We start from the raw sequence: 20,202 nt of genomic DNA on the forward strand, positions 1-20,202 counted from the left end.
GAAAAGTATTAGCAAACATATAAGCAAAAGTTCTTTGGAGTCCTCAACAATTGTTAAGGAGAGTAAAGGAACCCTGAAGTAAAAATATTTAAAAATCACTGGTCATCATGAGCTCTGGAATCAGCTTGTCTTATTTTGAATTCAGATTCCATTCCTTTTTAGAGTCATGGCCCTTAGTAAATTATTTAACCTCTCTAAGCTTTTGTTTTCTCATCTGAGAGTGAGTGTGGTACTGTGAATCTGGTAGGACATTCTTGTGGAGTGCATAGCACAGTGACTAGCATAGAGTGAGAGTTCACATATTCACTGAGATAATAGTTTTTTGTTTTAATTATACTTTCTTTTTAATCTTATTATTTACATATTTACTTACTTATTTTGGATAGAGACAGAGAGAAATTGAGAGGGAAGGGGGATGTATATAGAGAGAAAGAGAGATACCTGCAGCACTACTCAACATATGAAGCTTCCGTCCTGCAACTGGGGACCAGGGGCTTGAGCCATGCAGGCTTTATTTATTAGATAGAGACAGCAAGAAATCGAGGGCGAAGGGGATGATAGAGAGGGAAAGAGATAGAGACACACCTGCAGCACTGCTTCACCACTTGTGAGGCTTTCCCCCTGCAGGTGGGGACCTGGGGCTCATACCTGGGTCCTTGTGCTTTGTGACATGCACTCAACCAGGTACGCAACCACCTTCTTTCTCCCTCTCTATCTCCCCTTCCCTCTTGATATCTGGCTGTCTCTATTCAATAACTAAATTTTTTCACTTTAATGGACAATAGTTATCTAATTCCCGAGCTACCAAGTTTGGTACTTTTGTAAACTGTACTAATTCCACAATTAAATTATTGGGTTGATACTTCTTAAATTCAAGATAGAACTTATAATGGTTTGAAATTATTTAGCCTCTTATTCTAATTAATTGTTTTTTTAAGTAAGTATTATAAGTGTTTTAGTAGGTAGTATAGTCGATAAAGTTTTGGACTCTCAAGTATGAGGTCCCGAGTTTGATCCCCAGCAGCGCATGTACCAAGTTGATGCTCTGATTTTCTCTCTCTCTTTTATCTCTCTCATTAATAGTCTTTTAAATAAAGAGTCTTGAAATTGGGGGAACCATAATCTTTAAAATGTTCAGTTGAAAGTAATTAAAGTTTAATTTGTGACAGTTAATTTGTATACTGTACATGTCCTGTTCACATACACAGATGCCTGGGTGGCCAGCTTTACAGGAGGCTTTCTCATGATGCTTCTCACTTGTATGATGGTTCCATGTGGTGTCTGGGAGCTCAAATCTAGGTCTTCATGTGTGGTAAAATGTGCGTTCTGTTGGGTGAGCAATCTCCCTACCCGCTAAAACAGTTTTGTTTTAAAGCAATCAAGTGGGATAGGGGAGGGTTGTCATCTTTACAGAAGGACAACCTGAGTACCGTTATTGAGGAAAAAATTCAGGAATTAGGGACCAATCTAGCATGAGGAGTCAGAGTTCAAACAGGATGAAAAGGATGGGGAAGTTATGTGAGACCAGACTGGTGGTTATCAAAGGCGAAGCAGAGTCAGAACTGCATAGGGTAGAGGACATTCACTTGGGGTGCTACCTAATGTGGGATGTTAAAGCCTGAGCAGGGTGAAGCTATTCCTGCTAGGCATGGCCTAGCAACCAGGAGTCAGGACTTGAGTTCAGTGAAAAGGACACCCATGTATGGGAAGCAGCAGCTCCATGGGGGATTCAGAGCTCAAGCAATGCTCATGTAAATAGTGGCAGCAGTAAGAGCTTAGCTGTAAACTTGGGAGTTGATCAGATTAGTCAATATATCAATATTAAGGGTAACAGGAGCCACAATTCTCACTATTAGTAAATGGAAAAACTGGGATGAATTCTGTGGTATTACATTAAAACATTCAGTCCAACTCAGGGATTCAAATGGATGTGTACACACACAGGTAGGTAGATGAATGGACAGACAAGGAGGTACACACACACACACACACATAGCCACATGCTATCATTCTACATTGTGCCAGAAGTAGCTGCTCAAAAAATGATGGGAAATGATCAGGACACAGAATTTGGTGTGAAAAAGTCTCCCACTGACCAAATTGGGGAGAATTAAAGCACTAAAATAAATTGAGAAAATAATCAATTGGGAAAATAAATTAAATAATTAATAAATTGAGAAAATAATCAATCAATTCAATACATCGAATAATCCATTAGCTCATACTTATGTCCAGAATTACATAAATTTAAAGTCTGATAAGTAATAGAGGCTAGATGGTGGAGTATCTGGTTAAGCACACATAGTACTAAGCACAAGGATCCTGGTTTGAGCCCCTGGCTCCCCACCTGCAGGGGGGGATCACTTCACAAGCAGTCACTTTCTCTCCCCCTCTCTATCTTCCTCTCTCCTCAATTTCTCTCTGTCCTATCCAATGCGGGGGGAAGTGGCCACCAGGAGCAGTGGGTCTGTAATGACAGCACCAAGCCCCAGGGATAACCCTGAAAGCAAAAAAAAAAAAAGGATTTACAGTATATTCCTACAAAATGTGTATTAGTAACAAAGAGGTAAAGAGGAATTTCACAGAAGCCTGACAGACATTAGTGATCACAGTGAACATCATGGATAAAGGGATACATTGAAATCTTGTACCACCCAATAAGATGCTCAGAAGACCACTTCTGTAATATTTCTGTAGAAGATGCGTAGCATGAGTCAACTCTTGAAGAAGGAGCAATGTCAGACAGGTCAAACTGAAGTACACTTATAGAATAACTGGTCTGTAATCTTTAAGGAGTCCAGACTCTGAAAGTCATGAAAGAGTAAGAAACCATACCAGATCATAGAAGTTTAAAGAGACAAACTTAAACTAAGCTCATGATGCTGAACTGAGTCCTGCTATACAGAATGAGGGCTGAGGATTTGTTAGTAGTGACAGATGAATTAATATTAGTTAATTTTCTGGTTTGAAGATTGTATTGAGTTTACATAGGAGAATGTCATTTGTAGGAATTTCACCCTGATGTAAACCAAGCCCTTAGAGTATTTAATTTAGTCACTTCCTTGGCAAGAAAAAGAGGGAGTAGTTTATGAGTATTGGAGGGGAGAAAAAACAACTGAGGAGCAGGAGGGATGAAACTGATGGTGAATGAGGCGACTATAAGGAAATTCCTTTATCTTTTTAAGGAAATTCTTTAGTAGGGTATCTTTTTACTTTCTGGTGACTTCTTGTTTCTCTAGGGTCTCCTTTTTTTAGATGACATATCCCAGTTATTTAGAGGCAGGCCGTGTCATAATAGTCTTTTTCCATAATCTACTTTCAAGACTATGAAACGTTTATGTAATGTTGATATATGTGCTCATAGGAAGTGTAGTTAATATGCATGTTGTTATTATTTTAAGTGTTAAAACTGTCACTGAGTCTTTAATTTTTTTTTTCCTTTATATCAAAGGTCCATGACTCCAGCTCAGGCTGACTTGGAATTTCTTGAGAATGCCAAAAAGTTGTCTATGTATGGTGTTGACCTTCATAAAGCAAAGGTAATAAGAACTTTGGCCTTTATAGCATCCATGTGTCACACCTGTGCCATCCTACCTCTTACCAGTTTTATCTGGGGTATTGCAAAATGTTTAAGAACGATAATAGTCTTTGTTAGAATCTTAAGCCTTTCAATTGAATATTTCAAGTGTAGCAAATGTATAAATTGAATTGGTCCTTTACATTTCTCCACAAGAATGAAGTGTCACATCCAAGCTGTTCTAAGTATCAGGAGATGCAGCACCCAGAGAGAAAGAACAGATACTTTACTAAATCACGGATATACTTGAAAATGTAGAGTAGCAGCAAGGCATGTTTCACACCTAACATCACTCTCTATCCGAATCAGTGTAGCATTTATACACAGCATCCTGAGCTCATGCTGGTTGAATTAATTTGGAGGAGAGGCTTTAGAAACTCCAGGGTTTGATGAATATGTGAAACGTTTCTTGTTTATGCTTTAATCTGAGTACTGTTGACCTAAAGTAGTGGTTCTCAGAGTGTAATCTCTAAACTGGCTTTGTTCCACATCACCTAGGAACTTGGTAGATATATACACTGCAGGCTCCATTCCAGAAGCCCATGGATGCTGGAGCCCAGCTATCTGTTTTTACAAATTCTCCAAGTAATTTTTTAAATAGTTATTTATTTTCCCTTTTGTTGCCCTTGTTGTTTTTTATTGTTGTTTTAGTTATTGTTGTTGTTATTGATGCCATCGTTAGTAGACAAGACAGAAATTGAGAGAGGAGGGCAAGACAGAAAAGGAGAGAAAGATAGATGACACCTGCAGACCCGCTTCACCACTCATGAAGCGACTCCCCTGCAGGTGGAGAGCCAGAGCCTCAAACCAGGATCTTTATAACGGTCCTTGCACTTCAGGCCACACGCGCTTAACCCGCTGTGCTACCGTCCAACTCCCTCTCCAAGTAATTTTAATGCACATGGAATGAATCACAGTGACTGATTTGAGAACTATTGGGTTAGAGAATTGAGCTTTAGTTCAGGTGGTGGCGCACCTTGTTGAGCACACATATTACAATGAGCAAAAAGACCCAGGTTCCAGCCCCTGGTCCCCACCTACAGGGAAAAAGCTTTGCAAGTGGTGAAGCAGTGCTGCAGGTATCGCTCTTTCTCTTTCTCTTTCTCCCCCTACCCTCTTGATTTCTCTATCCAATAAATAATTTTAAAAAGAGAGAATTGAGCTTTAATCTTAGTTCTGCCTAATACAATCTAAGAGCATGAATGCATAAGCTAGGAATTTATTTCAGTTCTCTCATTTTCTACTACTGTAATTGTTGAGATTGTGAAGGGATGATCTGAAGTTCATTTAGAGGAGATTGTTTAAAAAGAGAATGATGAAAGGGAATCCTAAATCATGTTCAATGAGAAACAAGTAAAAGAATAGGAATACGTAGCCCACAAAAGAAAAAATTTAGGGTAGTCGTATTATCTGTCTTCATATATTTAAAGGATCTGTGTATGAAGTAGAGGTTTTATTTTCTTCCTGTCTTCTCCTTCCTCTCCTCTTCTTCCTCTTCCTCCTTTCTCTCCCCCACACCTCTTTTTTTTCTTCTTCTTCATTTTTCCCCAGAGTACTGTTCAACTCTGCATTATAGTGGGCCTGAGGATTGAATCGGGGGCCTTTGGTGCCTCAGATGTGATAGTGGTTTTGTGTATAACCATTATCCTGTCTCCTTAGCCTGAAGTAGAGATTTTTACTGTGACTCCAACAGATGAAATTCCAAGACATAGAAGTAAATGAAAACTATAGGAGAATTAACTCACTTTGACAAATGTTCTAATAAAGCTATTCAAAGATGGTATAGATTATTCAAAATGTTTGTAACCTCTTGCTGAGGTATTCCAAGATGGGCAGAATAATCGTTTGGATCAAAATGGATGGGGCTAGATAGGATGTTCCACTCGTGTAGAATATAGATAACTAAAACAAACTTGCAAAAAAAATATATAGTAGTCTGTCTCTTAGACTATGAGAACTATGGTTATGAGGGGGAACCCACAGAATTTGGTGGTGGATTCCCTCTCACCAGGAATGCATTACACACCCGGAATGGGTGAAACCAAGCCGCTGAAATCTTACAATTCTGTAAAGCACTAATACTAAAAAAAGGGGGTAGGAGAAGGAGAGAAAAAAAAAAGAAAAGAAAAAGAAAAGAAATAAAGATAAGGATATTCAAACATCTGTTGAATGGTTATAAATGGCTTTTCAGGCTTCTTCTAACATTAATATCTGCTATCTGAAGTTTTTTCCCCCATATTCTATTCTAATAAATACCATTGCATGTTAATAGTTTAGCTTAGGATGTTACTTCAGATTGTTTTGAGCTAGATCTGTAACTTTTATAAATCTCTGAAATAACTAGATGGTATGGTGAATGGTAGTTACATCAGTTCAGGTATAGTTCCACAAATAAAATTAGTAGGTTTGCTTCTCATTTCCTGCTGTCAATTTAGTATGTATTAGAATGAATGAATCAACAAGTTGGTTCTTTTCCTGAAAGTTGTAGAGCAAACTGTGTTTCTAAAACATGCAGCTGAGAGAAAACACTGTACACAGACTTCAGGAAACTAGAAAACATCTTTCGGGAAATTCTTAATTACACAGTCATCACATTGGAGCTGTATATAATTTATTCTGAATTGCATTGTATTATCTGTAGGCACTACTATGTTTCTTTATGTTCATTTTGGGAAAAAAGCCTTTTAACTCTGGGTTTTGATTACTTATCTAAGTGAATAATCATCTACAGAGATCATCTCAGGTGAAGTTTATTTTCCTTGAGTAAAAGTACAACTGTTGACACATGGATACAGTTTCTCATATCTCTGTGACAGGTGTCTGTCTGCAAGACACTCTTTTTTTAAAATTAATTAATTAAATTTATTTATTCATTCCCTTTTGTTGCCCTTGTTGTTTTATTGTAGTTATTGTTGTTGTTGGATAGGACAGAGAGAAATGGAGAGAGGAGGGCAAGACAGAGAGGAGGAGAGAAAGATAGACACCTGCCGACCTGCTTCACCGCCTGTGAAGCGACTCACCTGCAGGTGGGGAGCCGGGGTTCGAACTGGGATCCTTATGCCGATCCTTGTGCTTTGCACCACCTGCGCTTAACCAGCTGCGCTACAGCCCGACTCCCTGCAAGACACTCTTACGCTCAACTTAAGTCTCTTTACACCATCATGCACCAGGACCTCAAAGCTCCTCCCACCAGTTCCTCTCCTTGGATTTAAAACATTTCTCTATGAAGAGGCATATAATTTAGCTTACTTTATCACACATGTATGTGTGCATATATTTTATTGCCCACACATATTTGTGATTAGAAGATGAGGTAATCCTAGAAATTAGCATATTGCTACTGTTCTAAGTTAAAGAATGTGGGAGGAGTGTATATACTTCCTTGGGCATAGGGCCCCACCATGTGTCTTAGCCCCACCTGCCCAAAGCCCTGTCCCACTAGGGAAAGAGACAGACTGGGAGTATAGTTCTACCTGCCAAAGCCCATGTTCAGAGGAGAAGCAGTTACGGAAGTTAGACCATCTACCTTCTATACCCCACAATGATCCTGAGCCCATACTAGGGGGGCAAAGAGTAGGGAAGCTATAAGGGAGAGGATTGGATATGGAGCTCTGGGGGTGGGCATTGTATGGAAATGTACCCCTCTTATCCTATGGTCTTGTCAATTCTATTTTATAAAGAAAAAAAGAAAAAAATGTATTAGTGATTTAATAATGATTTACAAGAGTGTAAGATAACAGTCCCTATGACTAGAGTTTTGTACCCCATCTCCTCCATTGGAAACTTCCCTATTCTTTTTTGTTTTGTTTTGTTTTTTTTAAATACTTACTCCCTTTTGTTGCCCTTTTTAAAAATTATTGTTGTAGTTATTGTTATTGATGTCATCATTGTTAGGACAGAGCGAAATTTAGAGAGGAGGGGAAGACAGAGGGGGGAGAGAAAGATAGACACCTGCTTCACTACCTGTGATGAGACTCCCCTGCAGGTGGGGAGCTGGGGGCTCGAATCGGGATCCTTAAGCCGGTCTGCGCTTTGTGCCTGCCACCTGTGCTTAACCGCTGTGCTACCACTCCATTCTCGGAAACTTCCCTATTTATCCCTCTGGGATTATGGGCCAAAATTCATTTTGGGGTAGAATTTTACTTTTATTTTACATCCTTCTATGTTGTATGAATTTTTAGATACTTGTATTAATTTTGTGATACTTAAATTTTAAAAATATAATAAAATAAGCCTGTACTACATTTTTAAATTTATAAAATTTAAATTTATAAAATTAAAAAATGTAGTACAGGCTTATTATCATTGAAAGTATAGAAAACTAAAATACATGAGGCGAAGTGCAAGAACAGACGTAAGGATCCCAATTGGAGTCCCCGTCCCCCACCTGCAGGGGGTTTGCTTCACAGGTAGTGAAGCAAGTCTGCAGGTGTCTATCTTTCCTCTCCTCCATCTGCCTTCCCCTCCTCTCTCGATTTCTCTTTGTCCTATCCAATAACAATAATAACACGGGCAACAAAAATGGGAAGAATGGCTTCCAGGAGCAGTGGATTCATAGTGGAGGCACTGAGCCCCAGCAATACCCTGGAGGCAAAAAAAAAATGCAGGAGTCAGACAATAGTACAGCGGGTTAACTGCATGTGGCAAAGCGCAAGGACCAGTATAAGGATCCCGGTTCCAGCTCTAGGCTCCCCATCTGCAGTGGAGTCGCTTCACAGGCAGTGGAGTTGCTTCACAGGCGGTAAAGCAGGTCTGCAGATGTCTATCTTTCTCTCCCCCTCTTCTCTCCATTTCTCTCTGTACTATCCAACAACAACGACATCAATAACAACAACAATAATAGTTACAACAATTAAACAACAAGGGCAACAAAATGGAAAATAAATATTTTTTTAAAAAATGCTTTAAACCACCTCTAGGATACCATTAACATTTCTGTAATATTCATTTTTCTTTCTTTTTTTAAATTTCTTTATTGGGGAATTAATGTTTTACATTCAACAGTAAATACAATAGTTTGTACATGCATAACATTTCCCAGTTTTCCATATAACAATAAAACCCCCACTAGGTCCTCTGTCATCCTTCTTGGATCTATATTCTCCCCACCCACCCACCCTAGAGTCTTTTACTTTGGTGCAATACACCAATTCCAGTTCAGGTTCTACTTGTGTGTTTTTTTTCTGATCTTGTTTTTCAACTTCTGCCTGAGAGTGAGATCATCCCATACTCATCCTTCTGTTTCTGACTTATTTCACTTAACATGAATTTTTCAAGGTCCATCCAAGATCGGCTGAAAATGGTGAAGTTACCATTTTTTATAGCTGAGTAGTTTTCCATTGTATATAAACCACAACTTGCTCAGCCACTCATCTGTTGTTGGACACCTGGGTTCCTTCCAGGTTTTGGCTATTACAAATTGTGCTGCCAAGAACATATGTGTACACAGATCTTTTTGGATGGGTGTGTTGGGTTCCTGAGGATATATCCCCAGGAGAGGAATTGCAGGATCATAGGGTAGGTCCATTTCTAGCCTTCTGAGAGTTTTCCAGACTGTTCTCCACAGAGGTTGGACCAATTGACATTCCCACCAGCAGTGCAGGAGAGCTCCTTTGACCCCACAGCCTTTCCAGCATTTGCTGCTGTTACCTTTTCTGATGTATGACATTCTCAACAGGAGTGAAGTGGTATCTCATTGTTGTCTTTATTTGCATTTCTGACAATCAGAGACTTGGAGAATTTTTTCATGTGTTTCTCGGCCTTTTGGATCTTTTCTCTAGTGAATATTCTGTCCATGTCTTCCCCCCATTTTTGGATGGGGTTATTTGTTGTCTTGTTTATTTTTCTCTTTTTAAAATTTTTTATTATCTAGTTATTTATTTATTTGAGAGACAGCCAGATATCGAGAGGGAAGGGAGAGCTAGAGAGGAAGAGAGACAGAGATACCTGCAGCACTGCTTCACCATTCGCAAAGCTTTCCCCCTGTAGGTGGGGTCCTGGAGCTCAAAACTTGGTCCTTGTGCATTGAACATGTGCACTCAACCAGTTGTACCACCCCCAGCCCCTCAATTTTCTATGTATGAATTTGTTAGGATCAAATTAAATGTTTAAGTTTATCCTGGTTTTATATTATAATACCTAGTATTACAAATAGTTCCTCACTTACCTAAAAAGTCTATGTAGCTATTTCAGTGACCCCACTGAATTTCACTTTGTGAATGAATAATTTAGCCCCAGCGCTTAGATACTCGGGTCCAATTTTTTTCTGTTATTTGAATTATTCCCTTAGAACTACTGAGTTTGGTTTAGATGTTTTCTAAGGCATTTGTGATCAGTAATTATAGTTTTTTTAATGTAAAGAATCATGGTTATGGGAGTCGGGTGGTAGCGCAGTGGGTTAAGTCCATGGCATTAAGTGCAAGGACCGGCGTGAAGATCCCGGTTCGAGTCCTTGGCTCCCCACCAGCAGGGGGATGAAGCAGGTCTGTAGGTGTCTGTCTTTCTCTCCCCCTCTCTGTCTTCCCCTCCTCTCTCCATTTCTCTGTCTCTAGCCAACAATGAGAACATCAATAACAACAACAGTAATAACCACAACAATAATAAAGCAGCAAGGGCAGCAACAGTAATAACTATGACAATAAAACAACAAGGGCAACAAAAGGAAATAAATAGATATTTTAAAAGGAGGAGGGACAATAAAAGGGAAAAAATGGCCTCCAGGAGTAGTGGATTCGTGGTGCAGGCATCAAGCCCCAGAGATAACCCTGGAGGCAAAAAAAAAAAAAAAAAAGAATCATGGTTATGATTTTAGATTTTTTTTTTTTTATTGGATGCTTTGTAACTGGTATTGATTGTTGTTATCTTCATGTTTTCTAATAACGGTCAACAGCATGTTGACTACTTTGCTCAAGACTGAAATGCTAATGCTTCTTTTTCAGGACTTGGAGGGAGTGGATATCATCCTAGGTGTCTGCTCTAGTGGCCTTCTGGTTTACAAAGATAAGCTGAGAATTAACCGTTTTCCTTGGCCCAAAGTACTAAAGATTTCTTATAAACGTAGCAGCTTTTTCATCAAGATTCGACCTGGAGAGGTAAAGCATTCATTTTTCTTCCTTCTCAAATCAAACATAGATCATGCCTAAAATATCTGCTTTTCCTGATTATGCCATCTTCTAGAAGGTTTCAATAGTTGACTCAGGAGCTAATGCTTTTTTGTTTGTTTGTTTTTTGTTTTACTAAATCAATCAGTCTTGTGAAGCTTCTTCTCTTTCTTACTATTGGTCTTTTTCTACTCATTTCTCTGTATGTTAGTAAATATACCATGGCCAAAAGTGAAGCTTAAATTGATAAATTTGTTTCTTGTTTACTCCAAGTAAAAACGAAATATATTAAGAGGCCAGGTGGTGGCACACCTAGTTAAGCACACATAGTTGTAAGCACAAGGATCCAGGTTCTAGCCTCTGGCTCCTCACCTGCAGGGGGGATGCATCTCAAGCGGCAAAGCAGGTTTATAGGTGTCGTTTTTTCTTCATCTCTCCCTCCACCAATCAATTTCTCTCTGTTCTTTGCAATAAAAATGGAAAACAAAGGTCTGCCAGGAGCGGTGGATTCGTAGTGCCAGCACTATGATCCCAAGAATGGGCTTAAAGTTACAGATTTTTTAATACGTTGACAGTTCAATTTAGTGTCAATTAAATCGTCAGTCGGTGGCCAAAATTCAGAATATACTAAATATTCAAAAGCTGTCATGTCAGGACAAGGGTGGGATGGAGGGTAGTTCTAACTCCTGCTACGTCATACAGTAAGGAAAAGGCTATAAATCTAAGACTTTGTCTTTCAAGGAGAATGATACCTCCTCTGTCAGAGTTAATTTGAAGATCAAAGGAGATGAGATCTGTAAAAGAGCTAAATGGAAAAGTGTAAAAAAAAAAAAAAAAAAAAGAGGCTGTGTATGTGTATATAACACCATCTACTGGTGAGAAATGGCTCAGTATTTCATCATGTAAATACTGAATATGTAGTCTTCAAAAACGCTGCATAAGGACTATCATTAAAGCACTGTTTAGCAATAATAGGCACCAGAAATACATATTCATTTAAGGGTCCAGGAGGTAATACTCCCAGCTTCATGGTAAAGCATGAGTGCATGCCTTACCATGAACATTACCTGCAGGGTGGGGAAGCTTTATGAGTGGTGAAGCAGTGTTTAGGTGTCTCTTTCTCTCTCCCCTTGTATCTCCCACCCCCCTTTCAATTTCTCTGTCCTATTAAATGAAAGAAAAGGGGGGATGACCTCTGGGAGTGATGGATTCAGCTTACAGGCACTGATCCTTTGAGATAACCCTGGTGGTAATAAAAATAATCAATCAATAAATGGCAAGAGATTATCTGGATGATGTTTTACCAATCAAGAGGAAAAAAGCATTTAATTTTTTAAAAGTTTCCTTTCAAAAAATTCTATTATCTTTATTTATTGGATAGGGACAACCAGAAATCGAGAGGGAAAGGGGTGATAGGGAAAGAGACAGAGAGACACCTGCAGCTCTGCTTCAATGCTCGCAATGCTTTTCCCCCTGCAGGTGGGGACTCAGGACTTGAACTGGGGTCCTTGCACATTGCACTCAACCAGGCGTGCCACTGCCCAGTCCTTTATTTTTACTTACTTATTTATTTTGCCTCCAAGGTTATCGCTGGGGCTCGGTGCCTACACTACGAATCCACTGCTTCTGGCAGCCATCTTTTTTTCCCATTTTTGCTGCTGCTGCTGCTGCTGTTACATAGGACAGAGAAATTGAGAAAGGCGGGGAAGGCAGAGAGGGGGAAAGAAAGATACTTGCAGACCTGCTTCACCACTTGTAAAGTGACCCCTCTGCAGATGGGGAGCCAGAGGCTGAAACCAGGATCCTTGTGCTTCGCAGTATGTGTGCTACCGCTGGCCCCCAATTTTTTTTTTTATTGCCACCAGGGTTGTTTCTGGGGTCCAGTGCCTACATGACGAATCCACTGCTCAGAAAGGAGAGAGAAAGACACTTGCAGTCCTGCTTTACAGATTGTGAAGCTTCTCCCCCTGCAGTTGGGGAGCAGGGACTCAAACCTGGGTCCTTGTACATGGTAACATGTGCGCTTAATCAGGTGTGCAACCACCCAGCCCCAACATTTAATAATTTAAGGATCTGGTTTGACAAAGTATTGCAATGAAATATTTGGACCTCCTCTGCTGTTTTTCCAACAAAAAACTGTCCCCAAAAAATCTGCGTGCGTGCTTGCATGTGTGTATGCATGCAGAGGTTTGTTTGTTTGTTTGTTTGTTTGTGATGAAGAAGAACAATGACCAGAGCATCACTCTGGCACAATGCAATGTTAATGATATAACTCTGGATTCCATGCTTGAGAATCCAGTGCTTTAGCCACCATGCCATCTCCTTTCTTCCCAAACCTCCTTAAGTGGTTTTTCTCCCTGCCTCCCACCTCTCCTACTAATTGAATTATACCTTTATATTATAATGTAAAATGCTACCAATAAAATCACTGTAATTCAAGGAAAAATCTGGGGACCAAGAGATAGCTCACCAGGTAGGCTGTGTACTTCACTATATGTACAACTCAGATCTGAACCCTGACGCCACATAGGTGTGTTATGCCACTGTGCGACGTTCCATTGCTGTGATGTCTCTCCCTCTCCTTGTCTCTCTACTACCTAAATGAAAGTCAGTCTGGGAGTGGTGAAATCATAAAGCCTATATGAGTCCTAGTTCTGAAAGAAAAAAAACGAGCCCAAATATTTAGTGGGTTTTTTTTTTTCTTCAATATTTATCCCCTTTTGTTGCCCTTGTTGTTTTACTGTAGTTATTCTTGTTGTCGTTGGTGGATAGGACAGAGAGAAATGGAGAGAGGAGGGGAAGACAGAGAGAGAGAGAGAGATGGACACCTGCAGACCTGTTTCACGGCTTGTAAAGCGACTCCCCTGCAGGTGGGGATCCAGGGGCTCAAACCAGGATCCTTACACTGGTCCTTGCACTTGGCGCCACGTGCGCTTAACCTGCTGCGCTGGACTCCCATATCTTTAGTTTCTATTACTAGAAATTGACCTGTAACGATGATTGATTAGTGAAATGATCTACTAACCCATTTCTTGATCTTTCAGTAGTCTGTATCACAAATGCAGACAGACTAAGAATGTGTGTAGGCAATCAAAGGTGACTTTAAGTACAGAAAAATTTAGTGCCTGACTGGGAGTGTGGATCGAACTTTCAACGCCCATGTTCAGAGGGGAAGCAATTACAGAAGCCAGACCTTCCACCTTCTTTATCCCACAATGACCTTGGATCCATACTCCCAGAAGGTTAAAGAATAGGAAAGCTATCAGGGGAGGGGATGGGATACGGAGTTCTGGTGGTGGGGATTGTGGGAAGTTGTACCCCTCTTATCCTATGGTTTTATCAGTGTTTCCTTTTTATAAATAAAAAATATATATAACATAAATTTAAAAATTAGCTCTTAATATTCCTATTAAAAACTCAAATATTAAAAAAAATGTAATGCCTGTATATGTATGGAGAGTTTCCTGGACAAAGTAAGATGAATAATATAAAATGTATTCCCTATATTTTATACAATAAAAGTATTCTGATTTTTTTATTCAGAAAGGTCTCTTTAGCACCACATTTTTGTTTTGTTTTTTAAATTTGGAGCTCTTATTTAAATTTCTTTTTTTTTTTTTTTGTATTATAAAAAGGAGGCATTGACAAAACCATAGGATAAGAGGGGTACAACTCCACACAATTCCCACCACCAGAACTTCCTATCCCATCCCCTCCCCTGATAGCTTTCCTATTCTTTATCCCTCTGGGAGTATGGCCCCAAGGTCACTGTGGGATAAAGAAGAAGGAAGGTCTGGCTTCTGTAATTGCTTCCCCACTGAACATGGGCATTGACAGGTCGATCCATACTCCCAGCCTGCCTTTCTCTTTCCCTAGTAGGGTGGGTCTCTGGGGAATGGAAGCGCCAGGACACATTGGTGGGGTCGTCTGTCCAGGGAAGTCTGGTCAGCATCATGCTAGCATCTGGAACCTGGTGGCTGAAAAGAGAGTTAACATACAAAACCAAACAAATTGTTGAACAATTAAGGACCTAAAGGCTGGAATAGTGCAGATGAAGAGTTGGGGGGGTACTCCATTTTGTAGATAGCTAATAGGCATATTTTAGTTCTATTCCAAAGGGCCTGTGGCTATACTAGTTTTTCTTTTTTCTTTTCTTTTTTTTTTTTTTTAAGTTGTTTTTGTTTTTTTTTCACTGAGCCTGAAATCTGATATGCGGGTGAATCCAAGTTATTGTCTGGGGAGATGATGTCATGGCTGGAAAAGGGACAGAAAGCTGGATTAGGGAAGAGAGTAGCTCCCTAATATGGGAAAGGATTATAATTATTATTGACTGTAAACCCCATCAATTTGATTTGGTCTGGGGCCCATATTCAGCTTAGGAGCCTATGTGACCTCTGTATCCCTATAGATCTGAGCTCACATTCTGTGGTCATGAGTAGGAACATTCCAAATATTAGGACCCATCTTCCTCAGGTGTAGCATAGAGTATGTTGTCCAGGAGGATGGGACATTCTCTACCATTGTTGATCCAAGTTGAGGGCAAGGTCCTATGGGGGGCCCACAAAGAGGTCTATTTTGTTGTTCCTTATAGAGATGACTCGTAACAATGGAGAGAGGGATTTATTTGAGGTCTAGCCCCATCATGCCTTTTTGGGAATCTCAGGACTCCCGAATAGAACCCCAGCTGATGGGGTAGCACTATATTTTTGTTACATTATTAGATATCATATTAAATTTGACATAGTCAAGATATATCACTCTAGTCAAATAAGACTTACATCCTATGCTTATTTGTGTTTTTATAGCAAGAACAATATGAAAGTACCATTGGATTCAAACTTCCCAGTTACCGAGCAGCTAAGAAGTTATGGAAAGTCTGTGTAGAGCATCACACATTTTTCAGGTATTGTTCACTTATTTTCAACAATATTACTTATGTATTTTCTCTTTTAAGCCTACTGTTGAAATTCCCTTCTTTGGTGTTTTTTAAAGCTCATGTAAGATATTTAATCATAACAGTGAAACTTTTAGGTTGTCGGAAAGTCCATGCCATTTTTTTCTAAATAAAAATATGTCATGCATTTTCTGATAGCCCACTAGTTCTCTTCCTTTTGCACTGAAAAATCTATTCAGTGTTCCCAAACAACATCTGTGTATATGGTAAAAGGAAGTGAGGAATAAAAACTTTCATTTACTAGATTGCTCTAAATAGAGCTAAAGCTGTGAGGAAGTTCTGTCCTAAATAACCTCCACAGGGAAGTTCTTGGGGGCCAGGTGGTAGTACACCTGGCTAAGTGTACACACTACAGTGCACAAAGACTCAGGTTCAAGTCCCTGGTCCCCACCTGCGGGGGGAGCTTTACATGTGGTGAAAAGGGCTGTAGGTATCTATCTTTCTCCCTGAATCCCCTTCCCCTCTCAATTTCTCTCTGTCTCTATCCAATAATAAATAATTAAAAAAAAAAAAAAAACATGGCAGAGGTAGATAGCATAATGGTTATGCAAAGAGACTCTCATTCCTGAGGTTCTGAAGTTCCAGGTTCAATCCCCTGCACCACCATAAGCCAGAGCTGAGCAGTGCTCTGGTAATAAAATAAAATAAAACTGGAAAGAAAAAAAAAAACAGCAACATTACCACAGGGGAGTTCTCCAAGCAGTGCTCAATTAAGTACTTTCTATGGAACTTTTATACTAGAAGGAATTGATCATTATCTTGGCTCTTATCAATCCTTGGAAAGGAACACAGAAATCATCTTTGAAGTGTAGTTGTATTAGATAATCAGAATGTTGAATTAAGTTTCATCCCTCTGCTTTTCATTTCCCAGTGTGTGTGTGTGTGTGTGTGTGTGTGTGTGTGTGTGTGTGAGAGAGAGAGAGAGAGAGCGCTTTCACATTGAAGAGTCACTGTACTAGGCATTAGGATTATACCACTAAATAAATCTAGTTTCTGTCCTTTTTTTTTTTTTTTTAAGAATTTATTTATTTATTCATTAGAAAGATAGGAGGAGAGAAAGAACCAGACATCACTCTGGTACATGTGCTGCCGGGGATCGAACTCGGGACCTCTTGGTTGAGAATCCAGTGTGCCACCTCCTGGACCAGTTTTAAGTTTTTTTGTTTTTTTTTAAATTTTTTTTATTATCTTTATTTATTGGATAGAGACAGCCAGAAATCGAGAGGGTAGGGGGTGCTAGGAAGAGAAACAGAGAGACACACCTGCAACACTGCTTTACCACTCGCAAAGCTTTCCCCCTGCATCTGGGGACCAGGGGCTCAAACATGGGTCCTTGCACATTTTCATATGTGCTGTCAACCAGGTGTACCACCAGCCAGCCCCAAATTTCTGTCATTATGGACATAGAGTCTAATAGAGAAAACAGAGCTTACGGAAGTAACTATATATTGAAGAGAGCTTTAACTACCTATTATTAGGATGCCTTTTATAAAAAAAGTTATTTTTAAAAACTGCAAACATAGTAGCAGCAATGAAGAGAGTAGTATAATGAATTTTCCTTTTACCTGTCATTCAGATCCAATTATTATCACCCCAAAGTCCATCTTACGTCATCTGTATTTCCAGCCACCCCTTCCCACTGTGTCTCAACTATCAATAATTTGAATCAAATACCTGACCTTATGTCGTATCATAAATAAACCAGATCTTTAGGCAGGGGTTAATAGCAAAGTAGTTGTGCAAAGAGATCCTCATGTTCAGGCTTCAAAGTCCCAGGTTCAGTCCCCCGCACTAACATAAACCAGAGCTGAGCAGTGTGTAACCAGTGTCTCACAAATAAGCCAGATCTTTTTTTTTTTTAATTTTATTTATTTTCCCTTTCATTACCCTTATTGTCTTGCCAGATCCTTATGAGTGGCTCCCAACATATCTTTTTATTCTATTTGTATTTTATGTCAGCACTGTAGCCCAGTGAATAGGATAAAGCAGGAAAAATAGCTGTTTTATTTTAAAATAAGTACAAAAGTTCAGTTTATACTTAATTTAAACATCTTAAGTATTGGCATTAAGATATTTCTTTGTGCTTTCAGCCAAGAAACCCAAGAAAATTGAGCTTTTAGGACCAGGCGGTGCTGCACCTGCAGGGGAAAGCTTCACGAGTGGTGAAGCAGGGTTGCAGGTATCTCTCTGTCTCTTTCCCTTTCTCTATCTCCTCCACCCTTCTCAGTTTCTCTCTATTCAGTAATAAAAATAAATATTTTTAAAAGCTTAAAATAATTTTAAAAAGAAAGAGAAAAAACTCTTTCCTCCCCCCCACCCTCAAGAAAAAAAACTCTTAAGAAAATTGCCTTTGTTTATTGATTATTTATTTATTTTAAAAAGGAGACATTAACAAAACCGTACAATAGGAGGGGTATAACTCCATACAGTTCCCACCACCAGATCTCTATATCCCATCCCCTCCCCTGACAGCTTTCCTATTCTCTATCCCTCTGGGAGCATGGGCCCAGGGTCATTGTGGGACAAAGAAGAAGGAAGGCCTGGCTTCTGTAATTACTTAGTCGCTGAACATGAGTGTTGCCTGGTTGGTCCATACTCCCAGTCTGCCTCTCTCTTTCCCTAGTAGGGTGGGTCTCTAGGGAAACGGAGCTCCAGAACACATTGGTGGGGTCGTCTGTCCAGGAAAGTCTGGTCGGCATCATGCTGGCATCTGGCACCTGGTGGCTGAAAAGAGAGTTAACATACAAAGCCTAACATATTGTTGAACAATCATGGACCTAAAGACTAGAATAGTGCAGATGAAGTGTTGGGAGGTACTCACTGCAGACTATTATGTACTTTTGCTTTCAGGTATATATTTTGCCCTAGTTTATGGATACATGTGAACATATGCTCTATCTCAGGGGACCTAGTCTATATCTAGGTTTGGGGACTTTGTTAGGAAATGAACCACCTGGAATGGAATTAGAGAATCCTATGAAAGGAAAGGTCTCGCCCGAGTGATGAAGCTGAAGAGTTGTCATTCCACACCTGAAGTCTCTGGACACAGTCTGAAGTGAAGCATGCTGAGGTGGCACTCGTTGTATTGATTAGGTTGTGATTGGTGGATGCAATATTATTTGATATGAATTGAGAGAAGCATGTAGGAAAGTGTGCCCCGCCCTAAGGTCCCAGGTCTGCGGGAAATATAGGCTGTATAGTGGAAATGTGAGGTTCCTGTTGTCTTAGGGTTCAAAAAGACAATGGATCGTTATTGTTATCATCACATTATTTGGTAACTGGGTTAACTTTGAAAAGTCCCTTTGTTAGGGTTTGCTGTATAGTACCCAGCATCTTGTATATAGCTGTGCCATTGGTGCTTCTGTTCTCCCTGATCTAGGCTTTTGAGAGAGTCAACATATCAAAGACTCAGCCTATGTATTAAAAAGACTCAGTCTGTGCTTTTAAAAGTTCAAGACATACAATCAATTTTTCCCCTCTCATATTAATTAAATAGTGATTTATATGACTACAATTTAATAGGAGTGTACATAAACATCATTCCCACCACCAAAAGACTGTGTCCCATCCCACCCACCCACCTCTGCCCCTGCCGCCCCCCCTCCCCCACCGCCCCGGGAAGCCGAGTGTCCACCCTCCCCCTCACCACAGGGTTTTTACTTTGGTGTCCTACTCAAGATTTAGTCTAATCCTGCTTTTAGTTTCCCTTTCTGATCTTCTTTCTCAACTTCTGTTGATGAGTGGGATTGTCCCATACTCATCTTTATCTTTCTGACTTAGCTCACTTAATATAATTCCTTCTAGCTCCGTCCAAGATGGGTCAGATAAGGTGGGTTCATTGTTCTTAACAGCTGCGTAGTATTCCATTGTGTATATATACCACAGCTTTCTCAGCCACTCATCTGTTGTTGGGCACCTGGGTTGCTTCCAGGTTTTAGCTATTATGAATTGTGCTGCTATGAACATAGTCGTACACATATCTTTTTGATTGGGCATTATGGAATCCTTGGGGTATATCCCCAGGAGAGGAATTACTGGGTCATATGGAAGGTCCATGTTTAGCCTTGTGAGAGTTCTCCAGACTGCTCTCCAGAGAGGTTGGACCAATTTACATTCCCACCAGCAGTGCAGAAGGGTTCCTCTGTCCCCACAGCCTCTCCAGCATTTGTTTTGCTGTCCTTTTTGATGTATGCCATTCTCACAGGAGTGAGGTGATATCTCAATGTTGTTTTTATTTGCATTTCTCTGACAGTCAGCAACCTGGAGCAATTTTTCATATGTTTGTTAGCCTTTTGGATCTCCTCTGAAGTGAATGTTTTGTTCATATCCTCTGCCCATTTTTGGATGGGGTCATTTGCTTTTTTTTGCGCTAAGTTTGCTGAGCTCTTTGTATATTTTGGTGATTAGTCTCTTGTCTGATGTATGGCATGTGAAGATATTCTCCCATTCTGTGAGGGGTCTCTTTGTGTGATAGTTTCTTTGGCTGTGCATATTTATTTATTTTTAACCATAGCAGTGATCAGCTTTGGTTTATGGTGGTGCAGGGGATAGAACCTGGTACTTCAGAGCCT

At 39.9% G+C, this 20,202-nt stretch overlaps 1 protein-coding gene across 18 annotated transcripts in view; it reads left to right on the forward strand.

The window, feature by feature from the left end:
- Positions 1 to 20,202, forward strand: part of EPB41 (erythrocyte membrane protein band 4.1) — a 217,665-nt gene that overhangs the window by 114,447 nt on the left and 83,016 nt on the right. For all 18 annotated transcript variants that reach the window (XM_060205680.1, XM_060205692.1, XM_060205686.1 and 15 more), the window contains exons 8-10: positions 3,452 to 3,539; positions 10,516 to 10,668; positions 15,483 to 15,580. In XM_060205680.1, coding sequence (XP_060061663.1) covers positions 3,452 to 3,539; positions 10,516 to 10,668; positions 15,483 to 15,580 — 339 coding nt within the window. The remainder of the gene's footprint in view (positions 1 to 3,451; positions 3,540 to 10,515; positions 10,669 to 15,482; positions 15,581 to 20,202) is intronic.

The sequence above is a fragment of the Erinaceus europaeus genome, chromosome 13 (assembly GCF_950295315.1).
Source record: "Erinaceus europaeus chromosome 13, mEriEur2.1, whole genome shotgun sequence".
Taxonomy (NCBI): domain Eukaryota; kingdom Metazoa; phylum Chordata; class Mammalia; order Eulipotyphla; family Erinaceidae; genus Erinaceus; species Erinaceus europaeus.